Source organism: Pagrus pagrus, assembly GCF_965226575.1.
Source record: "Pagrus pagrus genome assembly, chromosome: 8".
Classification (NCBI taxonomy): domain Eukaryota; kingdom Metazoa; phylum Chordata; class Actinopteri; order Spariformes; family Sparidae; genus Pagrus; species Pagrus pagrus.
Genome location: NC_140192.1, coordinates 28,760,382 through 28,786,428, shown reverse-complemented (window position 1 = coordinate 28,786,428; position 26,047 = coordinate 28,760,382). Strand labels below are relative to the sequence as shown.

General features: G+C 41.1%; 1 protein-coding gene across 3 annotated transcripts in view; it reads right to left on the bottom strand.

Annotated features, from left to right (window-relative positions):
• Positions 1 to 26,047, bottom strand: part of mamdc2a (MAM domain containing 2a) — a 40,556-nt gene that overhangs the window by 8,073 nt on the left and 6,436 nt on the right. For 2 of the 3 annotated variants that reach the window (XM_084360340.1, XM_084360342.1), the window contains exons 3-10: positions 20,729 to 20,979; positions 16,748 to 16,832; positions 16,051 to 16,185; positions 11,477 to 11,733; positions 9,929 to 10,022; positions 7,735 to 7,881; positions 1,302 to 1,567; positions 1,009 to 1,105 (exon numbers count right to left, since the gene is read on the bottom strand). In XM_084360340.1, the coding sequence (XP_084216466.1) occupies positions 1,009 to 1,105; positions 1,302 to 1,567; positions 7,735 to 7,881; positions 9,929 to 10,022; positions 11,477 to 11,733; positions 16,051 to 16,185; positions 16,748 to 16,832; positions 20,729 to 20,979 (1,332 nt within the window). Of the gene's footprint in view, positions 1 to 1,008; positions 1,106 to 1,301; positions 1,568 to 7,734; positions 7,882 to 9,928; positions 10,023 to 11,476; positions 11,734 to 16,050; positions 16,186 to 16,747; positions 16,833 to 20,728; positions 20,980 to 23,898; positions 24,044 to 26,047 lie in introns of those variants that run through there. The other variant, XM_084360341.1, reaches the window with a different exon arrangement.

The window sequence follows — 26,047 nt, the reverse complement described above, 5'->3', positions numbered from 1 at the left end:
TTTGCTGACTTTGAGTAGTAGGTTGTTCTCTGTGCACCACTCTGCTCCCAATATGAACCCTCATCAATGTTTATAATGTGGCCAATGATGGTGGTGTTATCCGCATACTTCACAATAGAGTTGTCTTGATGCCTGGAAGCAGTCACGGGTGTACAGTGTGAACCACCCTCGGGAGTGTCATGCAGAGCACTAACGCGAAGGTGTGACTACCAATCCAAACTCTCTGGGGTCTGCTTGTGAGAAAGTCCAATATCCAGTTGCAGAGTGTGGTACTCTAGAGAGTTTAGTCTTCCTATCAGCTTCATGGTGAGATCGGTTGAATGCTGAGCTGAAGTAAACAGCATCCTGATGTAGCTGTTCTTATTCTCCTAGTGTGTGAAGAGTGAAGGGCAGTAGATATGACACCCTCTGGTGATCTGTTGGTCCTGAAAGCATACTGGTGAGGCTCCAGGCTGGCAGGGATATTTTCTTTGAATTGTCATGGATTACTTGATGACATTTTTGATTAGGTCTTTAAAATAAATAAAATCATCTGACCAATCAGCACAGTGGGATTTTTGGCACAGGGGCCTCAAAGAGACAGACACTAGAACAGAGCGTTCAGGCAGAGGGTGAATAGAGGTGCTGCAGCAATGGACAGTATGATGTGATATAATAATGTGTTTTTTGAACATTAAAGCATGTAAACCTTTTTACTAGTAGACATCCAAAATAAATGATGACCCTGAAAACAAGCAGAATATGGGACCTTTAAGACACTGTGGGCTGATGCATTGGAGACCTCAACGCAGCTTCCTGTTCTCCCATTCGTTCTGCATTTAGAGAGTTATTTAGTTTCTTAGATCATTCAGAGCCCTTGGTGCCCTGTGGTTCAGTTATTCATCTGTGCATTCTGGTAGTGAACTTCTTGTGGTATAGTGACCTGATCTAAGAAAACAATATAGTAATATAGAAGTTCAAGGCGACATCAACAATAGTTGTGGGCACATTTCTTTGTGAGTCTTTTACCTGCTGTGATTTGACAGTCGCCCAGCCTCACAGTGATGTCATCGATAGCTACTAGGCCACAATCCCAGAAGTTCTTACATATGCTGACAAACACTAACTGTGAAACAGAGAAAAAAAGACTGAATACTGCTCCTCAACCATTATTCCAGTCATCATTACAGTCCATTCATCATTCCCTTTACTCATCTCTCATCCATCCATCCATCCATCCATTGGCCTGTCTTTCCATTCTTCCATTCAGGTCATTCAAAAACATCAACCTCCCCATGGGTCATCCATGTAGTGCATTATACCTTGGAAAGCATTGGCTTCATGTAGGTGATCTCCACCTCAGTCCACACAGCCCTGGAAGTGTCAGCCAGGCTCCACACCTTCTCCTGGGCCACATTGTTCTCGTCATAGATGTAAAGAACCAGAGCGTTGTCTACTTTTCTAAACCCATGAAGCAGGTAGTAGAACCTCACACAGTATTTGTAGTTCCCCGGTAATAAAGGACCATGAAGCCTACCCATATAACCAGGCTTTGAAGTAAAAGGAGTGTTTGCCAGGAGGAAACCACCTAGGAATGATACGACAAAGAACAAATTAAGAACGAGCGTGGTAATGTTAGTTCAACAAGACATTACATGCAGACTTTTTCTAAAACACAAACAAAACAAAAAAAACAGGGTATAAATGAATCCTTCTCAATCATCACTTATCACCCACTACAGGTATCTGTATCTGCAGAGACCCTGAACTCTGTTACTACTGTGTTCAGGACATTTCTCGGGGTAAACCTTTGAACAGTGGCTGTAAAGCTACGAGCCAATAACAGCGTGTGGTCTGACTCTATAAAAACGTTGCAACCAGGGGAATAACCCAATTCCCTGAAATGCATCCATGTTTCCCACATGCGTCTTTTCCTTGCGTCTTAGTCCCTCCCACGGAGAATTTGTGGAGAGGCACAAGAAAACCGTGGGAGGAGAGAGGAAACAAGGAAATATGTTTCAAGAGAAATGAGACATCCTTTCCTCTGAAGCGTCACGTGAAGCTGCGTCCGTTTCTGATGATGGCAGGATCAGCTGCTAATCGGCTTTAACAGTTGACTTTAAAAGCCAATGCACAAAGCCTCTCATCAAAATGCATGTAGAGATGTAAACATTATCTATATATTTTTTTAATTGTCAAGAGATTTAAATAATCAATTAAGTTACACTGAGGTGAGTAATTGGGCCCAGCTCTCTTAATGGATTGTCTCAGCTGCTGGTGCATGTAATGTCATGTTTTCCTCATTAATGAGATGTTTTATTTCTCCCAGCAGCTACTCATCTGATATTAATCACAATGTTAATCTTTGTAAGCTGTATTTATGTATTTATTCTACAAACTGTATATTCATACTGCATACTGTGTATTTATACTGTGTACTGCGTATTTATACTGCGCCCTGTGTATTTATACTGTGTGCTGTGTATTTATACTGTGTATTTATACTGCAGCCTGTGTATTTATACTGTGCACTGTGTATTTATACTGCGACCTGTGTATTTATACTGTGTACTGTGTATTTATTCTGCGATCTGTGTATTTATACTGCGACCTGTGTATTTATACTGTGTGCTGTGTCTGCTCAGAGGCACAGGAACCATTTCAACTTGCACAATGTTTATATTATTTTTTCATCATTTGCCTCATTATTCATTGATAGTCTGTTTGTGATAATAAAAATAATATTATTAATAATAATAATAATAATAATAATGATTCAATAACTCAGAATGTGATTGTGCTGTCATTTGAACACTGGAAATAATTTTTAAGCTAAATGTTTCAGTTTCGATTGAAATGATACAACTAAAACCTGACGCTCAGGAATGATCAGCCCATGTTTAAAACAGACCATGAAAAGAAAAATGTTTCTCATAAATGAAGACAGTTGTTTGTGGTCCTTTAGTTCTCCTACAGTCAGGCTGACACATTTTAACTCGCTGCTGAATCAGAAAACGAACAACATATAAAACTTGATGGTGACACTGAAGTTTAATCTGTTATCTGTCTTCACTCCATATGAAACTCCAGTGATGATATAATGTATAAGATCAGCCGGATCAACTGCAGCGTCCAATCAATAACTGTTATCCACTAACTATCTTTTTACTGTGTCAGCCAGTAAAAAAGCTTCCGTGAAGGCTGCCTTCATATGTCCTTGCTCATCGCTCCTCAGAAATCGCTCCTTAGTCCAATAAAGAGCTTTGGGACGGGCCGCAAGATGCCGAACAAGAACGACTTCTGGTTCAAACATGGATCGAGGAGCAAGGAAATGACAAATAAGGGAATTGGGATGTAGCTGTAGGTTACACTGCTGTCTCGTCTCTCTCCTCTGCTGTTGCGGATGTATATAGAGCTGCTATCATTAAACCACTCCTCAAGAAACCCAATAGTGATCCTCTGGTTCTTGCTAATTATCGACCTGTCTCCACTCTCCCCTTTTTCTCCAAAATACTTGAGAGTTGTTGCTGATCAACTGACTGCCCACCTTTCTGCCAACAATCTCTTTGAAAAATTACAATCTGGTTTCCGCTCTTGTCACTCTACTGAGACTGCCCTAACTAGAGTAGTTAATGACCTACTTGTTACTGCTGACTCTGGATCAGCTTCCTTACTTTTGCTTCTTGATTTAAGTTTGGCCTTCGATACTGTAGATCATTATGTGCTTCTACACCGACTGGAACATTGGGCGTTGGTGTTCATGGGCTGGCGCTCTCATGGTTCCAGTCCTACTTATCTAGCAGAACACAATGCGTTAGTTTTAATAACTCCTTGTCCGAATGCTCTACAGCTATCGCTGGTGTGCCCCAGGGGTCTGTCCTGAGCCCTCTGTTTTGTATTTACATGCTTCCTCTGGGTAGAATAATTGGTGAATACGGTATACAGTTCCATTTCTATGCCGATGACACACAACTATACATTCCACTGCAGCCTAATGACCCCTCTCAAATACAAAATCTGGAAACGTGTAAATCAAATCAAGATCTGGATGAGCCACAACTTTCTCATGCTTAATACTACTAAGTCTGATCTGCTGGTGATCAAGCCTAATAATTATAAATACTTATCCGAGGGTCTTGGTCTCAATATTGACGGTTGTTTTATCTCTGAAAGCACTCATATCAGAAACCTCTGTTATTTTTGATCCAACCCTGACTTTTCAGTCCCACATCAAAGAAATCACCAAAACAGCTTTCTTTCACCTGCGGAATATTGCCAAAATCCGCCCTTCTCTATCCCTGCGTAGCGCCGAGGTGGTTCTCCATGCCCTTGTGTCCTCCCGATTAGTTTCCGGCCTCCCCATCTGCACTACCAGGAGTCTCCAGCTTGTACAAAACTCAGCCGCTAGACTTTTAACGAAAACAGGTAAATTTTGCCACATAACTCCTGTCCTGGCATCTTTACATTGGCTGCCCATTCAGGCTAGAGCTGATTTTAAAGGTTCTTCTTTTAACTTATAAGGTCTTGAATGGACTTGCACCACTGTATTTAACTGAACTACTCACTCCCTACACTCCGTCACGTCCTCTTTGTTCTCTTGGTTCGAACCTCCTGGTCATCCCATATTTCAGTAAAAAGTCAGCTGGTGGTAGGGCCTTCTCTTACCGTGCTCCTCTTATGGAATGGCCTCCCACAAGATATCAGAGACGCTACATCCACTGCAATTTTTAAGTCTCATCTTAAAACATACCTTTTTACCCAATACTTTGGTTTATACTAACTAATTTTATCATTTTCCTCTGGTGTTTTACTATTGTTTTATTTATTTTTATTGTCTGTTATTATTGTACTTGTTTTTACTGTAAAGTGTATTGAGACCATGTACCATGGTGATTTTGCACTTTAAATAATAAATTGATTGATTGATTGCAGGTCTGTGTGTCTGTTTGACTGAGGGCAGAACCGAGCTACACATGCACACAGGCAGATCAGACAGCAGAATGGCTGCATTCAAACTAAATGTGGACAGTTGTGCAGAGATATGTTTATTTGTGCTTCTGAATGTAACTGGTGAAACAATCAAACAAAACAAAAGTAACAGACCATTTCTCTGATTCCCTCTAGGAGGGCTCAGCTTTGAATGGTATATGGACCAGTCAATGACCGCTCAAAGTGCTTTACAACGCTTGTCACATTCACACACACATTCATACACTGATGGCAGAGCAAGTGCCAACCTGCTCATCAGGAGCAATTTGGGGGGAATCGAACCAGCGACCAACCAGCTCTACCTCCGTCCTGAATAGTTTACCTTTAACTACAATGGTACACGCTGTAGTAAGTAAAATGCCCTGTCCATCATCAGGAAGTGATGTATACAGTATATCTCCACTATGTACCCATGTTGATAAATGACAAGTTTACTGTAGGTTTGCTATTTTTGGAGAAAAAGAAATATGTGGATAATGATCATGTACAACTTGAACTACATTAAGGAGTTTAACACATCTGGTCAATCCTTAAAATGTCTCTTCAGAGCAGCATGATGGTTGAAACTACAGTAGCAGAAGTGTTCAAATAGCAGCTAATGTTCACAGGTTAATTAGTAGTGCACAGTGCAGCGCTGGTCTCAGGTCAGTACATCAGAGAACCATGCTGACACTGAGCTAACACAAAGAAGTGTGTAACGTCATGCTAAGTTTAATACACACAGTATATTATGCTTGAGAACTACCTCTACTGCTGCTTTCCACCGTAATGTAAATAGTCAAGCTGATGGTGTGTGAGCGCAGAGCAGAGTGTGTTTAACCATGTTTACCTGATGAAGTAGAAGCCAAACAAAAAAAGACAAACTTCCTACATTTCATGAGGACATGACTGATAGTGTTTCAACCAGAGAAGTGAAGAAGTGAACACATAAAACATCACAGCATTATCTCCTAATTAGCCTAAATGAGTCAAATGATATGAGTCATTTTCAAAATAAGAGACTGATTTAAAGGAGCAATAAGCGGAAATGCATTATTTAAGACTGAAGGAATTAAAAAATCGCTACATGGAGAACGAGAGGTGTAATTTCATCTGGAGTATAGGATGACGTCACACACCCGCTCTCTGTGTTGATCTCCAGCCTCATCTTTACAAGCCGGTCCGGCCGCGCGTTCATGTGCGTTCATGTGAAACTCCGCCTCCTCCCTCCCTGTAAAACGCGACAGCCAGTGAGTAGTGACAGCGGCAGCGGCAGCGGCAGCGGCAGCATTTTCGAACTGCAATGGCAGACAGCGGAACAAAACCTTCCAATGAAGACGAGCAGGAGCAGACTAAAAAAAAAAAAACACGGTCATTGGCAAAGAAATTGTCCGATAAAGAAAGGGATAAAACCAGAATTAACATTGGCCTGGCGTTTCCGAGGTGGAGGGAGCTACGAGAGCTAAAGGGGCTACAGTCGGACTCGGAGCTGGCTCTTCTTTTTCTTGACAGGCAAGTAACACCATAAAGTCAAATGTCTGTTTTATTGTCTGTGTTACAGTAACTTTACACACTTGCCGCTATATTGCATGAGTATGTAGCATGGGTTAATGTCCGGAGCTGGAGTTGTTACCAGCTCGGTCCTCAGCAATGGGTCAGGCGTTACGGTTGTGTTTGGTGAGTAGCCCGACAGGCAGCTAACATTTCAATTAGCATTGTAAAATTTTGCCTGGCGGACAACCTGGGGGGCTCACGGGCTGTCACACCAGGCTGAAACATCGGTCTCACTCACGGAGAAGAGTAGGAACGTTAGCATTAGCTCCCGGTGCTAGCACTAGCCAGGATCCGGCCATGGCTCTAGCCCAATCAGCCGATAGCAGTCAGCTGCGATCGGCAACTGGAGCAACTCACAGCTATGCAGTGCTTCTACCAGCTCTAACAACTTGATCACTGAACCTCCGATCCAGCTGGGGGTTTGCTAAAAAGTCGTTGCTAAGAAGGAAATATTGTCATTGTCATTTGTCATTGTCGAGCAGAGGCAGAGGGAGGTGTGGCTAATGGCACACTTTGTTTTGGTCTACAGGCAGTGCTCAACAGCAAACCTAGCGGTGAAATGATTTCGCTTTTTGCTCCTTTAACAACTTGTCTACTCTTATTGTCTTCATGTGACTGAACAGACCTGTATGTAGGAGGCTCTGACAAGACCTGCAGCTGTCTATGATGGGAACTGGGACTTGATATCTATACTGAATTGATCAAAGTTAAATGGTGTAATCTGTGAGGAACGACCAGAACTCAATGGTAGCACCAAACCTATAGAGGGCAGCATAACCACTTACTGCTCCTCACTTTACTCTTTGGCTGTGGTGACCAAATGCTGATATCACATAGCTTAGTTAGCCGTGGAGCTAAATTACACCGCTCAAAAAAATTAAGGAAACACTTTACTGTCAAAGTATAACACCAAGTCAGTTAAACTCCAGGGATATCAGTCTGTCTGTTTAGGAAGCACAAGTATTCATGGTAATTTATTTTTTTCATTGACAAAAACTTTTGTACTAAAGTAATTGATGACCACCTTTACTTCTACTTGAGTACTTGTTTCCGAGTATAGTTTTTGGCTACTTCAGCCATCCTTTCCTTTCATTGTCTCTCCGTATATAAATCATGTGACAGCTATCAATAAGAGAGCTCACTGTGCAGGAGAGACAAAATGCCTGACAGAGAACGAACACACACACACACACACACAGAATCTGCTGTTGGAGCCTGTGCAGTGTGACTCACCTGTTCCTGTGGTGTGGTCTCCTGTCCTGTAGGCATTAGGCTTGACAGACCGTCTGTTCCACACTGTGCTCTCTGCTCTCTCCTGATAGTACAAACAAAGCCCATTCTCAAAGTCACAGTTGGCTATAGAGGGGTCAAAGGTCGGCTCTGAAACACAAAACACAGCATCTCCAAATATGAGTATTGTACATTGTGCATCTGAAATATGAATGGAGGATTATGGTTAGACTGCTGGATCAAAAGGGTGTTGTGGTTTAATATCTTTCACAGTTATAACACCATATAAAGGCATGAACATGCACATGTTCATGTTGAGAGGAAGTCATATGTAGCAGTGTGCAAAACTGTCATTAGTTCTGGGAGTCAAATATTGAATATTAAACATCATCTTTGTACTGAACTTATTTGCTGTGCTAACACGAGTTTGGTGAGTCGGGCACTGTCACTTTAATTGTGTTCAGTGCAGAGATTTGGAGCATGTTACAGGACCAGTGTGTAGGATTTAGTGGCATCTAACGGTGGGGTAAAAGATTACAACCAACAAAACGTCCATCGCCTCAGCCTCACCCACAGTGGCTGTCAGTGTTTGGGTTGATGAGGAGGCCCTGCTGCCTCTGTAGAAATAAAAGGCTCATTCAGAGGAAACAGAAACACAACCATTCTAAGTTTCAGGTGATTATACACTAATGAAAAACATAATTATGAATATTATATTCCTGTGATGAACTGGCAACTTGTCCAGGGTGCTTTTTGATTTACAGGCATAACTACTGTGTGTATTGGGCCTTGTGTTGCTGTAGTATCTACATAAATGTGACAACATTCAGTTCAGAGTTTAGTGCTATTGGAAGAGAAGTATACTGTACACATCTGACCTACACATAATGTCATCATGACTTTTACAGACATGCAAGGCCGAATTTCTTCACAATGACGTAACGAGGCGCATGTATGAAGATTAATATGGAACTTTGAAGACAACCTTTAAGGCCTTTGTTCATCAAAACTGCCGCACATTTAAAAACAAGTAGGACCTCATGTCAATCGTGTTTACACACTGACTCAGAAACTTTGGTCCATCATTACAGTTTTGGTTACGATTATCTGTTGATCCAAGTGAAAATAGCACACACATTCATGACATGATGGGATGTGATGTAGTGTGTGTGTGTGTGTTTATAGTTTAGACAAACTGCCCGCCACTGTTCAAGATCAGCTGGTTTGCAGAAATGGGAGGACGTCTTTTTAACGTGTGGTTCCAGTACAGCTAGCAGTGTATAAACTGGACCAGTGACATCTTGAAACACACATGGAAGTGATCAGGATAATTCTGCAGCTCCTTTATCAGCAGGTCAAACTCTCCCGGCTCTTGTCTTGTTTTCAGGATTGGATGGACCCAGTATTTTCTTTATCTTTGTTCAAGAAGTGACTACAGAATCCTCTTCACTGCTTCATGACTCCATGTTGGCTCCTATTGTGAATTTACAACAAAATGACTAACCAACACATTTGACTCAGTGTGCAAGGGCTTAATGCGTAATGTTTTTTATGGGATGAAAAATGACAAAGGCCTTTATTCAACAAGAGGAACACTTCTACAGTGAATGACCTCATAAAGCACAAAGGCCTGTCAGACAAACCCAGATCTAAACCCACTGAAGCTAACCTAACCTCACAGTGAGGTTAACACTGTGAGAGTGAACATAACAATCACTCTACTATGTCGGGCGCCTGACTCAACTATTGTTCTTGCTCTTTTCTCTCTCCTGTCATCTTTTCTTTCCCTCCTGTCCTCCCTCTTACTTTCTCCCTGGCCCTGCTTTTTATTGCATTTTTCTTAAATTCCTTCAGCTCTCCTCCTCATCCTTCAGTTTCCTCTGCATTCTGATTTTTCTCACTCTTCTTTTTCTGTGTTTAAAAATCTCTACATGTTTCCTTCCTTCCTTAATCTTTGCTCTGCCTTCAACTGTTGACAATCTATGAGCCTACACTTCCTCACTCTGATACTAATAACAGCATAGTTTGTATGCGCTTCCATAAATTGAACACTTTTGCTTTGTGAGGTGTAATTTACATGTCAGCTTCTAGTGGCGACAAGTGACACTTCAAACAGCCAAACAGGACCAGGACTGAGATACAGAGCAGTCTGTGCTTGTGGTTACCCTGAACCTCAGATCTACATTACTCTTCTAACCTGTGTCAGTGTGGCAGAACTCAGGGGAAAAGGAGATGTCATCTATCGCCACGTATCCACCTCTGGCACTGTTGAAAGCCACTTCAAACACCACCTGGTAACACACAGAGACATAAACAGCAACCATTAACAGATGGCTAATGAAGAGTTTATGACTTAGGCCCATTAATCCTGAGAATATGCTCTGTGAACTGTTAAAGACATCTTGTGAGAGCATGACATATACGGATGGATGAGACAGCTGTGGAAGCCAGACAGTGACATCAGTGTAAATTCAAGAACATGGAATAGTCAGCTCAGCGCTGCTTGATGGAAAAGCTCTGTACCACTTTTGGCTCGGCTAGACAAGGAACCGACCCAGTTACTAACGTTACGCAAGCTTCTTTCCACAGAGAAAGCAGCAGGCTGTGGGAGGGGTTCTGGCTGAAAGCACACGGAAAGGAAACAGGAGAGACACAGTAAGAATACACATTTGAAAATTCAGTGGAAAGCCACAGAGGAGTGAGAGCGTGAGTGAATGAGTCTGTCTGCTCAGCTGCACACAACACAACACTGAGAGCGACGAGGACCATATGTTTTTTCTTTCATGGTATTAGGAAACATGTGATCTTTCAGCAGCATAAGATGAATAAGAAATTAAACAAAGGCAATATCCGCCCGGACTGATGTGTCTGAACACACGCTAGAATAATAAAACAGAGACACTTCAAACAATAAGTTCATGACAAAGAAAATGAGAAGGGGTTAGAATCCACTAGCACTAGCTTACTCACAGTATTACACAACTCTGCAGTACTGTCACAGAGTTACAGATCAAAGCGATTCCTTACCCTGCAATCAACATTAAATGATTAAAGCTGCTGTAAGCTTTGTTGTCCTTTTAGCTGACTGTGTGTCTGTTTTGGAAGTTGTTGTCCTTCAGTCTATCTATACCTGACTCAGACAGAAATGTACCAACGTTTTGATTCACAATATTTCATCAAATTCACAGACTTTCTTCCTCACTCTCCTGGAAGTTAAACACATGGTTACCTTGAATAAAATGACTGATTTCTCTAGATTTTAACACTGTTAGAAACATTTGAGATAATGAAAGAATACCACCCGACAAAATATAAAATAAAGGTGTAGACATTTTTAGACATTTGAATGCAGAAATCCTACATATTAATATTTGGTTTCCTGACATAGGTAGACAGACAGGCAGCCTGTCCAAATGAAATGGTTGGATGGGCTTATGAGAGGCCTGCGGCAGCCACAGCTACTGGATTGTTTTCTTGATTTAGATCATCTTGATAACCTTTGGTTTGATTACAACCTGTCTGACTGTCTGAGTGCTTGTGTTTCTTCACCCACTGGAGTTCTTTGGAATGATCTCAGCCAAACATTATAATTATAACTGATAGATATGATCGCCAAAGCTACAAAAAAAAAGACTGGATTTGTAATAACTAGAATTAAATTCGTAATTATTCGTTTTTTTCAATCCAATCATCAGATGACGCTGACCTGCTTGCTATGATTGTGCATACTAGCTCCAGTACCCACCTCCAGGGGGTGTGGGGCCTTGATGTCAACGCCCACCAGAGTCCAGCCGGTCGTAGCATACACCTCTGGCCTCCAGATCTCCTCATAGTGGCCCAGCTGGTCTCGGGTGAAAACTGAGAAGACGTTTCCCCTCTCCTGGTCTCTGTGGTAGTTGAAGGACAGGCATCCGGCCATGGGCACCGTCGTCATGGGTGAGGTCAGCTTGGCCACTTCCTGGAAGTGCTTGGCATACACAGAGTCCACATACATGTGGTGGCCTGCAGCAGTGGAAGATATACATAGATGAGCTGAGGGTTCACAGTTATGAGCTGTTACAGTCACATTTATGGGACACTTGTGAGTTTCCAAGTTTCCATAAGGCTGTGCTAATGACAAAGACATTTACTAATGGACTGTTAGGATGACAGTGATTCTCATACACCTCCATCAGTGTTAGATTAAACAGATTAAACAGATGTGTTCTTTACAGACTATAATGAGCATTGGGTTCTGTATGTTGCTTTAAAGCACATAAAGCAGAGATATATAACCAAGAGCCACAGAGGTTCAAACATGCAGGGCTTCATTCTAACCAAACAATACAGCTGCTCATTTCACAGGCCAGCACACCTTCCTGATTACAGATTCTGCCTCCAGAACCATCAATCCAAGTAAACTGACTGTCAGACTACAAAGCCTCGCTCTCTGCAACTATATATATGCAGCTGGATCCTGGTTATTTCCAACTGAACTGAAGTGGGAATATTTTGTGACCCACATAGGTTGTGTCATGGCCAGGAATGTTTGCCTGATTCAAGTTTAAGATTATTTTAATGCAGGACATTACCACTACTGTTGGTAGATAAGTAGCTCCCTTAAACTTTGCTTCATTTTTGTTATTGAAGAAGCAAATATTTCCTATGACAAATCACTCCTGAACATCAGGAAAGGACGTGCAGGGATTGGATTTAGTGCAACGGACCATGAGACAATCACTGTGCACCACATTTTCTGACAACCCAGCCAGACCAGCCTAGAACAAACACCACTGAAGGCAGTTGGACTACCTCAGGGAGAGGGGGAGGAGAGCCGGGACAACAGCTCAGAACAACTGTATTTCTTAGGGAACATTAGGAAGGCTAAATAACTGCACAATGTTCTTGCTAGCTTTTACAGTGATAGCAATAGAAAGCATTCTGACTCAGAGCACCATAAACTGCCATGGGATGTTCACAGCCCAGGAGAGGAAGGTCTCTATAGCCCAGAAACATCATTGGTACCCAAGCTCACACCCATCCCAGCCATACCCTGTCTAACCTGCTGCTGTCTGCCAAGTGATACAGAAGTATCCACTGTCATAACAACAGACTACAGAGCCGCTCCTCACTTCATCCTCCACACTCCGCTATTAATAATGTAAATGTCACAGAACTTTATACTGTCATTGCACATGCTGTAAATACTTTGAGTATATATGTTTATAGATATATAGTCCAGAAGATACGCAAAAAAATGTGTTTGAATGTAACAGAATTCAGCATGCACTGGTCACCTGAACAATGTATGATGTAGCATACAGTATCATTGTAATCCGTGACCATCAGAACATAGAGGTAGACATCACCTTTTCTGTGTTACCATGTTTGGTTCAGTAATGCAAAAAAAATAATTCAGATATGGCGGAAAGTAAAATGGCCGCCACATGGGGTTTTTGCGATGGCTCCATCTCTGAAGATGTTCAGGGCACTAAACTATACAAGTGTGCCAAGTTTCATGCTTTTATGAAACTTTTTCCACATATCTTCCGTACTACTACATGTAAATAAGTATATGTGTGTGAGTATATATAAATATATACATTGTTTTGTTTCATTTTTATTGTATTTTACTGTATTCTCATTTAAATATCTGTGTTCTACGTGCATAAGGGGGCTACAACTGACATTTCACTGTAAACTGTGTGTTGTAAAATGAAGATAAATGAACCTTGCTGTACCCTGACAGTGCTAAACAGAGTATTAAAGGTAAAACAGCAAGAGAGACAACAGTAATACAATTCACTGATGACAACAGGTCCAGTGAGGCATCTTATAGAGAGGTCCTCAATGTCAAGACAAACCAAATATTACAGAACTTCACAACAATCAAACTGCTGCAGGGCTCTAAACTGTGGATAATTTAACATTAGACATTATGCAGCAATATTTTGGTACTCGTATCTTAAACATCACTTCATTTTGTCCATGATACAAAGCCGCTTAATTGCACAAGCTTGTCACACAACTGCTCATACACACCACCTGTTCATGATGGGTGTAAAGCACAACTGACTAGAGCCCGACTGATCCAATAACAATACAAGGTTGTAAAATATTCCTTTTTCCATATATCAGCTGATAATCACCTTTTTTGCATTGATCCCTCTAATGCACACTTGTGAAAAAGAGGTAATGGAGGCAGTTAATAACAAACTTTTTTGTCTGAAATGACATTAGTGCACTAAAACACTGGGAGTTTAATAATAATACATTACCCCGAGCATCTTTTCTGCCTTATTACCTCCAAAAAAGAAAACAGTTTTAATACTGGCAAATATCAAACAACAAAAAGCCACTACTGATACATATGTGACAGGCCGATATCAGCCCATGATATCAGCCAACCGCTGTATCAGTTGGGCTCCACGACTAAGCCCATTCTGCTCCATCTGTGGGGAAGTTTCATTCACAAAAATGTTATGAAAGAGTAAAGTTTAAGTCCTGCTGTCAGCAGACAGAAACACAACCAACGGAACAGCTTAAGTAGTATTTTATCATTATTATCGATATTATTATTATTATTATCATTATTATTATTATCATCATCATTATCATCATCATCATCGTCGTTGTTATCATAGGGGGACAGCTGTCAACACTGTCATCATAGAACTGGAATAAAGCAGGAATATTTGACATGATGTTAAAAATCAGTCAGTTATCTTCAGTGCTCTGTATGAAGACCCAGAGGCAGCTGTCTACAGGGAGGGAGAAGTCTACAGATGTATCGGTACTGGCAATACATCTACAGTCTAATCAGCCATGTTATGTTGCAGCCACGAGTCCAAACTGTTCCTATGTTTCATCGTATGGTGAGGAGAATGCAGATGTCAGGCACAGAAGTCAGACCTCAGTACTGTACAACATTCTGCACCATAATAACCAGTTGGGAGCTACAGACATAAACACCTAACCACACCAGTGACTGGTGGAATATGGCTCTTTATTTAGCCGTTTGTGTTTGGGGAGTTTGCAACACGCCGATCATAGAAACAGAGGTGGTGGTGGTTTATGCTGCAGTGCTGCTTTGACATTTTCTCTGGACATTTGATGATTTGAAATGGAGTTGCTTGTTATCTATTGTAACTGATGGGTTTCCGAATTTAAATATGAAGAATTTGACAGCAGGGTCCTAGTTAAAGTTAGCTATGTAGTTTTGGGGAAGAAATTTGAATCAGAAGAGAAAGCTGTGACTCTGAGAACAGCTTGTTATTTTACTTATGAAAAATAAACATTTCTGAGTTTGTACTATTAACATCAATATTGAAAATATTAGAAATTTGAATTTCTTCTCTAAAAAATGCATAGTGCCCCTTTAAGTTCAGACAATGAGCTGAAATTTTATTTAATTTTAGGTTTAATTGTATAATGCTTCATGACTAGCTTTGACATGATTGTAATAAAGTATAGTGAGTCTACACAACACTGTCTATAGAATGTACTCATGTATCAGATGCATCTTACTGTCTGTCTGCAACTGTCATTCTCTGTGTTAACGTAGTGCAGTGTAGCTATGATCAATCAATCAATGATTTAACATCTTTGTGGTTGTTTTCTTTTTTTAAATGATTTATTTGTGGGGTCGCAAAACCAGGAGCCTTCACATGGTGTGGGATAGAACAGCTTTGTGAGCACCCATAAATAATAATCTGTGTACAATCTGTGCCTGCGTGAAAGGAAATGTCTCTCCATACCACCAGGTAACAGTAGAATATATTCATAATTCATAAAGGGAAACCAGGAGACTCAGGACTGCAAACCATTGTTAATGATAAAACAACCTTCACACCACTCTCACTTATATAGACATTTCTTATCAAGAATTTGTCGGATAAAAAGCTGCAAATGTTACCGGCGAAGAGGCAAAGACAAAAAAATAAGGAGAAACTGCACTAAACAGTTGAAATCATGGATATGACACTAACAGGCTCGAGGGGTTGTCCCCTTCCTTTTAGTTTCTCTTCTCTTACATTGATTCCCTTCGATGCAAAGACAATTAGAGTGTTTTGTCTCAACAACAGGCTCCATCACCAGCTGTACTTGTTCAGTACACTGAAAAAGCTGCTGACAAGGGCCGACTAGTGCAAATGGTGCAGGACGCATTGCAAAGACTCGAGCCACAGAAGCTTCCCAACAGTCCCGACTGTCTGTCCCATGCCTGACTGTCTGCCCCATGCCTGACTGTCTGCCTGGTGTATGGGACCCTTAGGATAAGTAAGTCTGTTATGTCCCCAGAAGTTATGAAAACAAGGAGGGTGTGTGTGTGTGTGCAGATACCTCTCTGGTTGTTGTGGGTGTAGTTCACCAGGTTAGACTCCGCCTCTCTCGGCACACTCCCCCCAACGTACCAGTTGACATTTGGGTTCCAGCTGTTACTGTAGCCACACAGGTGATGCTCCTCAAAATTACACTCTTGTAACAGGAACAGCACAGACAATATTATTCATTTTATAATACAGTTTACAAAATAAATACAGTTCAACATCAGACTATTTATCAAACTTGAAAAACATTTGGGAATTTATAACACATACATATATATATATATATATATATATATATACACATATACATATAATATATATATATATATATATATATATATATATATATATATATATATATATATATATATATATAGTTAATTCAACTTTAGTTAATAATTATTTTACTGTTGACAAACAATAAACCATTTATGAAGACTGTTAAGGTTTATAATCATCCGTTTCAACTTTACAGTGACCATCCAAATAATTCATATAGATGAATTACACAGTATCTATGAACCACTTACAAAGTATTATAAATATTGGTTGCAACTTCATAATAAACAATTGCTTAATGACGGGTTATGAAGCATTTATTGTTTGTTAACAATTAACTAAAGTTTAATGAACTATAAATGTACCATCTATTAATGATGGTTATTATAACATGTTACAAACGTCTGACTCAACATGACGTTGACACTGACCTATGCAGTAACCAGGAACAATGTGAATTTCAAAGATGGCCACGCTGTTCCCTGAGCCGTGTTCAGGTCGACCCTCCAGCAAAATCTGTGAAGAAAAGAAAGCAGCCAGCAACATTACTAATGTCACTTATTTGCTGCTTATTTCATATTACACCAGATTAGATTAACATTGCATAATGCCAAAATCAACACATCATTGCGTAGCATATCGACAAAATGCAGCTTCCCTTTGTTCTTCTGTTGACCAGAGTGTTCAGTTAGATTCATATGGAAAAAGCATGTCAGAAATATGATTTGGTCTAGTCCAGTGACTGATCTGTAGCTGTGTTCAGCAACACAGTAGAACCTCAATGGAGGGAACCTTAAAACAGACTCAGCTTTGTTCGATGCAAGCACAGAGTATTAAGAGTAACCAAGAAGATACCAGAAAATCTAAGTTTGAACTTAGTATTTTCCTATCATAGCCTCCACTTATTGAACCTGTAAGCCATCAGCCGTATTCAACCCTTGGAAAGGTTGTTATACCTGACGAGGCTGCAGGGACGGAGGAGCGGTTGGAAGATGAAGCAGTGTTGCATCGGTCGTTTGTCTGCATCTAGTTCCAGGCTAGGCAGTCATCTGTATCTCTCTCTCTTTCTGGTGTCATGGACCCTTTTGAACAGGGTGCAGGCAGGCTTCAGTTGCTTCAGTCTTGACTTTTGTCGGGTCAGGACACAAAGGTGAAGCAGGCTTCTGGTGGACAGTTCTGTTTGGGGTTAAGCCAGCAGAGGCGTGTTCCAGGTAGCGTCCAGAGGCTAAGAACAACCAACGCATCATCCTTTCTTTAAAGGAGTCTTTAGACTAGGAGGTGGCGTGTGATGTCATCAGAGAAGACACTTCACTCCTCCCTGTGTCTCTCAATTATCCAACTTTAATTGAACTTACATGTTATCTTATCAAAGTCTATTAAGAGGTTGAGGTTTACAGATTTAAAAAGGTGGTGCTCAGTATTACATACATCCATGTATAGATACACTGTTTCTTTAACAGGCACAGTGATTTGAAGAGCTATAAGTGTGGGTTATCAGACAGGCCACAGAACCCCGACGTCCAAGGTCCTGTTGTCCTGAGAAAACAGCTCCCACTTCTTGATGAGCTCTGGGTGTCTGATGATGTGAAACTGGTGACAGTTCCAATAGGTAGATGCTCCATCCTGCAATAAAGGCATTTGGTCTTTGATGTCCTCTAGGCGATGTCCTGGTATGATTGGAGACATTTTCTGACCGTCTGTCCTGAAGCAACAGGCTGGCTAACAAGTTGATAAGTTGAGGATTTGGGGTGGCAATAGGTCAGTCCATAGGGACTTGGCTTGGGGAATCAAAGATGGCCAGTTCAAGTCCCCCCTCGGACCAAAAAAGTATGATGTGGACTAGTAATGGAGAATACTGGTTCACATCCTGGGCATTGCCGAGGTGCCCTTGAGCAAGGCACCGACCCCTAACATTGCTCGTTGGGCGCCGTTGCATGTGGCAGCCCTTTCACTCATTCTCCTCTATACACTGTGTGTGGGTGTGTAATAAACAAAAAGAATTTCCCCTTGTGGGATGAAAATAGTATAATAAAAAATAAGCCTACTGTGTAGCTTTAGAAAAGAAATTCTAACTCAGGTTACGTTTAAAATATGAATGTGATAATATTACAAGCTCAAAAATATTTATTTGATGTATTCTTAAACTGAATAAACAAGCCGTCGTCCCCAGAATCGCACAATCAGTGCACCCTTTACGTCACATCATACATAATATCGCGCCCCATTATGTGCAATGTCAGATGATGACATTGCACATCCCAAGTCATATCAAAATAACACCTCACTTGTCTTTAAAATGGAATTGCCCTCTAAGTTTGAAATATTGGCCTGCTACTGCAATCCAGGGAATAACCTCTGAGTAACCTACAAACTGTAAATGTATTCATATGTGCCCAGACACAGACAGCCCTTACAGTCAGTGCATCAGAGCACACTGACCACTAATACAAGGTCTAAATCTAGAGCTATAAACACTGGTCTGCAGCCAGAATGAAGTCATTTGAGATAACTGTGCAGTTAGCCTATAAACGGAACCTATATACTGTTCCCTCATAACTCAGCATGGCATGTGGAACAACCACACAATCTGTGTCCATGACAGAGTTAATACCACGTTATACCGCTTATTCTTTCTCAGGTTTTGTATATTCATTTTAACAATGGCTCCTTCCAAAGAATACTGTTATGGTAAGGTCACTGCTCTGGTTAACAATAAGGAAGCTAAACTTAAATTTAGAAAGTGGCTTCGATGACATCATTACCTCCTGTGAAGTACTTGTGGGCCTTGGCCTCAAACTTACTCTATATTTAAGGATGGTAAGCGGTCTTTAAATTTAGATTAGTAAGCAAAGCTAATACATATTAGTACATTACAAATACAACCACATTCCACGAAAGTTGGGACGTCATGTAAAACTTAAGAACAGAATGCACTGATTTACAAATCCATGTCAACCAATGTTCAGTTGAATGCAGTACAAAGACAGAATATTTAACATTCAAACTGATCATGTTCATTGTTTTTACTTGGTCTGGGCCAAGAAGGTTATGATTTCACCCCTGTCTGTTTGTTCGTTAGTTGGTTGGTTGCCGGCAGGATTACACAAAAACTACAGAGCAGATTTCCACAGAACTTGGATGGAAGCCCGGGATACACCACATAAACTTTTCTCTCACTTTCTTGAACATTGTGAGATAGGGCGTTTTTCAACATTTTTGTTTGTTTGTCAGGGAATAATGCATGGATGAAAAATCATGCATATTTACTACTGAGTGAAATTCTGATACCAGCAACATGTTCCAGAAAGGTGGGACAGGAGCAGGTTCACTGCTGTGTTACATTGCCCTGTCTTTTCACAACACTCAGTGATCATTTAAGAACTGAGAGTGTTTCCCATTCCTGCTTGATGTATGTCCTCTGTTGCTCAACAGCCTGGGGTCTCTGCTGTCATATTTTGAGCTTCATAACACACTGTCAATGGGAGACAGGTCTGGCAGACCAGTCAAGTACTTGCACTCTTTTACTATAAAGCCACACTGTTGTAACTCATGCAGAATATGACTTGGCATCGTCTTGTCATCTGGATGTTAGCATATGTTGCTCAAAAACCCATACAGTGTGTGATTTCTCTATGTTCTCTGAATCTTTTGATGCTATTATGGATTGTAGCTGGTGAGATAAGATTCTTGCAATTGTGCCTTGAGAAACATTGTTCTTTAACTGTTGGACTATTTGCCCATGCAGTTTTTTGAACCTCGCCCATCCTTGCTTGTCAATGACTGAGCCTTTCCAGGATGCCCCGTTCATACCCAATCATGATACTCTCACCCGTTACCAATAAACCTGTTTACCTGTGGAATGATCCAAACAGGTGTTTTTGGAGCATTCCACAACTTTCCCCGTCTTTTGTTGCTCCTGTCCCAACTTGTTTGAAAAGCGTTGCTGACATCAAATTCAGAATAAGCATATATTTTCATTGCTGATTAATCCATTGATTATTCTATCAATTAATTGATTAGTTGTTAGTGTCTATAATATGTCTGGAAATGGTGAAAATGTTGATTAGTGTTTCTCAAAGCCAAAGACGAAGTCTTTAAATGTCTTGTTCTGTCTAAAACCCAAAGATATTCAGTTTACTGTCATAGAGGAGGAAAGACACCATAAAAATATTCACATGTAAGAAGCTGGAATCAGAGAATTTTGACTTAAACTAAGAAAATGGTCAATATGATTAATCCACTATCAAAATAGTTGGCAATTCATTTAATAGTTGACAAATAATCTGGACTGGAGCATATTCCTATCCCAGAGTGGGTGGGTTTTAACAAATTTAACAACACAGCCAGAGTTAAAAGTGACATCATCTTAAAAAATGGATCACTGTGATTATGGTCTGTACAGCCATACCCACCTGGTAGGGGATTGTGGTGTTGGGTAGGTCCACACTAGCAATGAGCCAGCTGTCAGAGGCTTTGCTGGCAGTCCAGATCCAATAGTCAAAGTTATCCCCATCTGGCCTGAGGTGGAGCTGCAGAGAACCCTGACCAGCGATCTGGTAGACCAGCCTCACACAGCTCCACTCCTGCTGGTCCAGAACTGGACTGACAAGAACCGCCTGCTCTTGGTCTTGTAAGGAGGCTGCGTCCACTGTTATCAGATGCCCTATGATAACAAAATGAGAAACATGTGTGTGTACAGTGCCTAAGAATTTTATACTGCTGAGGTTTTGAATTACATTTCTACACTGCCCTAGTGAAGCCATTAGCAGACAGTGTGTCTTCTCAAAGTGTGGATGGGTAGGTTCTGCACGTAGGCTGCGAGAGATCATTTACGATAAATAATACATTTTTAATGTTCAATTTTGAAATGAAGTGTGAAATTACCATAAAATATTATGATATGATTTGAATATTTATATTAAAAAAATAATCGAAACTGAAACTGAAAAAACAGGGACCAGGGAACAGACTCTGACATCAGCGCGTATCTTACGTTGCATCGATGATGGGATCAGAGTTGTGATTAAAGGTGTGGCTGGGCCCTAGAAGAATTTCGGATTTCAATTTTGGCCATGTCATTCTTAAGTTTGGGACTGGATGGTTTATAGTATAGACCGACATGCATAACTGGTCAGAAATATCATCAAGGCCATTGGTTAACCGATAACAGTTAACTGAAGTTACGGGGGTTACCTTGATGAATCAATGCTGCAGACTGTGATGGCGTAATCATGTTCCCTGTGGAGCCCCTGAATTCCCAAAGAAGATGTGTAATACGGCTGAAAAGCTAATAAACTCCACTCCACATGAGTTTTTAAAGCATATGGATAGGATTAGATGTTCAAAATGTAATAAACATTTTAGAACAATTGCTATTTTAAGCTGCTGTCTAGGTCTTTGAGGGTTAAGAAGCAAAATAGTGATGACTAAAACCCTGAGGTAGAGATTACATCTTCCTTTCATGTCACAGATGAGACTTGTATCCATTCATGCAGGTCTGAAAGAGCAGAGAGGCAATTTAGTGGATATAAAGTGTGTTTATGGAGAGCTGGTTTGAATCAGGTTGGGGAGGGGAGGCAGGAGTTTACAGCTCTATCAGTGGGCCCTTATTTGGTCAAATGAAGTTCATCAAGAATCTTACTAGCAGCAGGAGACGTCTCTGAGCATTGATTCACTCAAACAGTGTTTCTGGAGTATTCTACCGACTAATATTAGCACAACTTTTAACCTCATGTTGTCAACATATTTGCAGTCAGAAACTGGCTGAGAGAAGCTGTTAACAGTCCAGATAGAGATAAGGAGCGTTCATCGTGGTGGTCTGTGAAACAGCACTGAGTCCCCAACAGCTCTGCACTCCACTCCATCAGTCCCTGTCTATCTGTTTATCCTGTCCCAATACAGCCTCAAGTCTTTGTCCCCGTTGTCTCTGTTTAGTGAATATAATCACCTAGGACATCCATCCTGCTTTTAACCACAAACTCTGCCTCGGGTTCTTTTTCTGGTGCAGCCTCCTGAGCTCAAGCCCACATTGCCATGGAAACCAAATAGAAAACACCACTGTGGTCCCGTGCTCTTTTTATTGAGCCTATTTATTGCCACAATGGGTGTAGTCTATCACCATCTCTGAGCTCATTCCATCTCTGTCTAGTTAGGGGTTTTAGTGCAAACCACGCTGGTGCTCTGCTGAAGCTTCTGTTTGGGGTTGAGCTCTATTTTTTCAGCAGGGTGCTGTAGCACTGAGTGCACACTGAGCTCTAAAGGCTTGGCTAGGAGAGAGATGGCACACACAATTCATCGTGCTGCCACTTATCTTAACAGTGAGAACATAAACTGTGCTGACAGATTATCATAAACAGAGAGAGCTGCTTTGGGACACTCTGTGGCGTGATGAACACAACGCAGCAGCCGGTGGAAAACAAAAAGGGAGTAAAAAGTGATATTACTATGATAATGAAGTTGTATTGTTACCAAAAAAGGTAAAAGGATAAACAATACGGATTAAGTCTAAAGAAGAATGTGTCAAAAGAATAAAGTTATAAAAGGTAAGAAAGAAATAAAGTAATCCTTTAAAATTTGTAATATTTCAACAATTAAGTTTTAATTTCATAACCTGATGTGCCAAGTTGTCCCGGTGGGCCTGCTAGAAGCAGCTATGTTAACCTCTTAAGGAGCCACCATATAGGTTCAAATGAACAGTTGTTTCGCTGCTCATCACACCTGAACCCCACCTGGGCAATGCTGGTGCCTCTGCTCAGTATCAGCAGGGAGAGACGCCTGTGCATTATTGACATTAAAGGGTCCAAACCACTGTGTGTTTGGCCACAAGTGCTTCCTTGAAGCCTGACAGCTGCCTCTCAAGGTAACCAATTTCACGTAGTAATGCCATAATGGTATGAGAATTAAACTATTCTCATAATGTTAACAGAAAATTATTGAAATTTTCATTAATAACGCTAGAATTGTCAAGTGGCCCTCACTCTTGTGAGGTTTAAACTGCAGCTCCCCCCACTTGAAAAGGCGGCTTGCTTCAGAAGATTGGACTGGAATTCACTCAATGACCAAGATTCAGCTTTCTTTCTTTTATTTGAAAGTTGCCAAGGCCAATAACAGGTGAAAAACCTTAAACACAAACACAAATAGAAGGTCAAGAAAAATGTAACCCAAGAATCCATAATCAATCAACATAACCCAAAATCAACTACTTCATTTTTAAAAAGGTACTACAAATCAATCTTGAAAATAAGTGGAAACACCCCATACTTAAACCCCCAAAATGAATTAAATACATTTTAAAGCACTATCTAATGATGATTTTAACCTTACAAACTTTGTCAGCTTTTAACTCACGTAAATACACACATCATTCTTTATCAAATTACTTTTAGCTTGAATACTTTTTAAAAATACACCACCTTATTAACTGTGCTTTCAACCCACGTGATATTAACTATAACATTTTAACTTGCATTTTAATCACATAACTTATTCGATACTTTACATTTTAACCTGAATTTCATCACATAATTAGTTCACAGCCCACAACCCCAATGCAAGCAGCACAGACACATAACTGAAAGCTCACCGGCTCCTTCTTCCTTCTTTGAACCAAGCTTTAGTCCTGCAGTCTCCTTTTCCCAAGTCCAGACTCCCCAACCATTTCTCTCACACATTGCTCACACCTCATTGTCCTGTGAGTGAGTGCCTCCAAACCCCCTGATTTCCAGATCGTCTTCACCTGGTGCCCTCAATCAGCTGCCTACAGCTTGGAGACACACCCAAACCTGATGCACTCAGGCAGAGATGGGCGTGGCCTGCAGCTCAACTCAACAATAATCTTATGAGAAAAAAAAGCAATGTAATTCACAGTTTATGGTTAAACTGGGTAGATGTGAGCACATGTTCGTTTTCTTCATTTACTCAGCTTCCTATAATCTGTGGTCAGTGTCACCTCCCCCTCCTCTGTCCATCCATATCAATTACCAGAGGTGGGAATTGTGGAGTCATCAAGTCATCTCCATGCCATGTATTTGTTCTGTTCATGCACTAAACCAGCTGAGTCCAATCAGCACAGCTCTTCAGTCAGGAAGGTGAGCTAATTAGTGAATGCACCTGGTTCAGTGACTGAGCAGAACAAATACATGGCATGGAGATGACTTGATGACTCCACAATTCCCACCTCTGTCAATTACATGAGCTAAAGTTTTGGCATCATTGCAGTTGTGTTTCAAGTGAATGTATGTGTTCACCAACAAATGTTGCTCTCTGGTTTCACCGTCTGTATCCACTTTTTGCCCCAACACTTATAAACCAAGGCAGAGCCCACCTGATTCCTGCCTGGCAGCTCTGCCTGTGGAAAAAAAGCTACCCTGGAATATTCTGTCTTGGCATTCCAGAGTGTTTGTCCCATTTAGTGAATGTCAGTGCCACACACTGCACTATACTTGTAAAGTTAAAATGGTCTGCACTGCTTTTATCTAAAAGTTCTAAAGGTTTAAATGCTTAAGGTTGAAAACAGATGAAGTATTTATATAATAGAAAAGTCTTAAAAATATGTCAATATCTTGCTCAAGGGTAGCTCGAAATGCAGCCGGGGATTCATGTGTGGATGTGAGTGTGTGAGAGAGAAAGAGAAAGAGAGAGATAGAAAACAAGATGGCTGAGATGATCTTGTGGGGTTCATGTCACGCATGGGCTTAAAATGGCGGACACGTACGTCATGCTGGGGACCGCAAGACTGGAACAAGACAATGGTCAAACCGTGCCTGCCGACCTACCCCATGCCATTGTTTTAATTCAGGTGTATGTGCTACTACGACACACATGTCTGAGTGAACAATGGCTTGGAGACAAAGTTAACTCCAAGTGATCTGTTAACCAGAGGTATGTGTGGATGTGCGTAGGTGTGTGTGTGTGTGTGTGTGTGTGTGTGTGTGTGTGTGTGTGTGTGTGTGTGGTAGAAAGAGAGAGAGAGGGAGAAAGAACTAACGCTCAGAGCCCAGCAGGGAGGAGGAAATGGCCATGGAGAGACACACAATACTAGCCTTTCTATCACTCAGCTGCTGGTGAAGGAACTCAGGCTCAATCACCTTCCACTAGTCATCCTTCCTTGATAAAAAATGCGCCTTATTGCATGCTCACACAGCAGCTAAGCTAACACAGCGGCTGAGCTAACACAGCAGCTAAGCTATCGCTCCACAAAGTGGAGAAGCTTAAATCAACTTGTGATGAGTACAAAGAAAACAGCAATTACATTGTTTTACAGTGTAAAACAGCAGCAAATCAGACTCTGCGGTCCACAAAACTCACAGATGCATCCCAAAGCATACAATGCACGCTATCAATGAATGGTAAATTGACTGTACTTATATAGCGCCTTTCTGGTCTTAGCGACCACTTTACAACACAAGTAAACATTCACCCATTCACACACTGGTGACAGAGGCTACCATGCAATAACCATTCATACACACGCATACGCTGACGTTTAGACTGCAGGGGAATCAGAAATCCAACCAACGACCTTCCGATTGGTGGGCGACTGCTCTGCTTCTTGAGCCACAGCCGTGTTTAGTATCTGCCTAGACACTAAATTAAGCCTCACTTGTGATCGCACTAGTGGCAATTAGCGTGTCTCCATCCACCTTGTTATTCCAGCTCGCTCCTCAGCATGGATAAATGGCATTGCCTTTATTACTCTGAGAGAAGTCCTCACTTCTGCATTGATGAGAGAC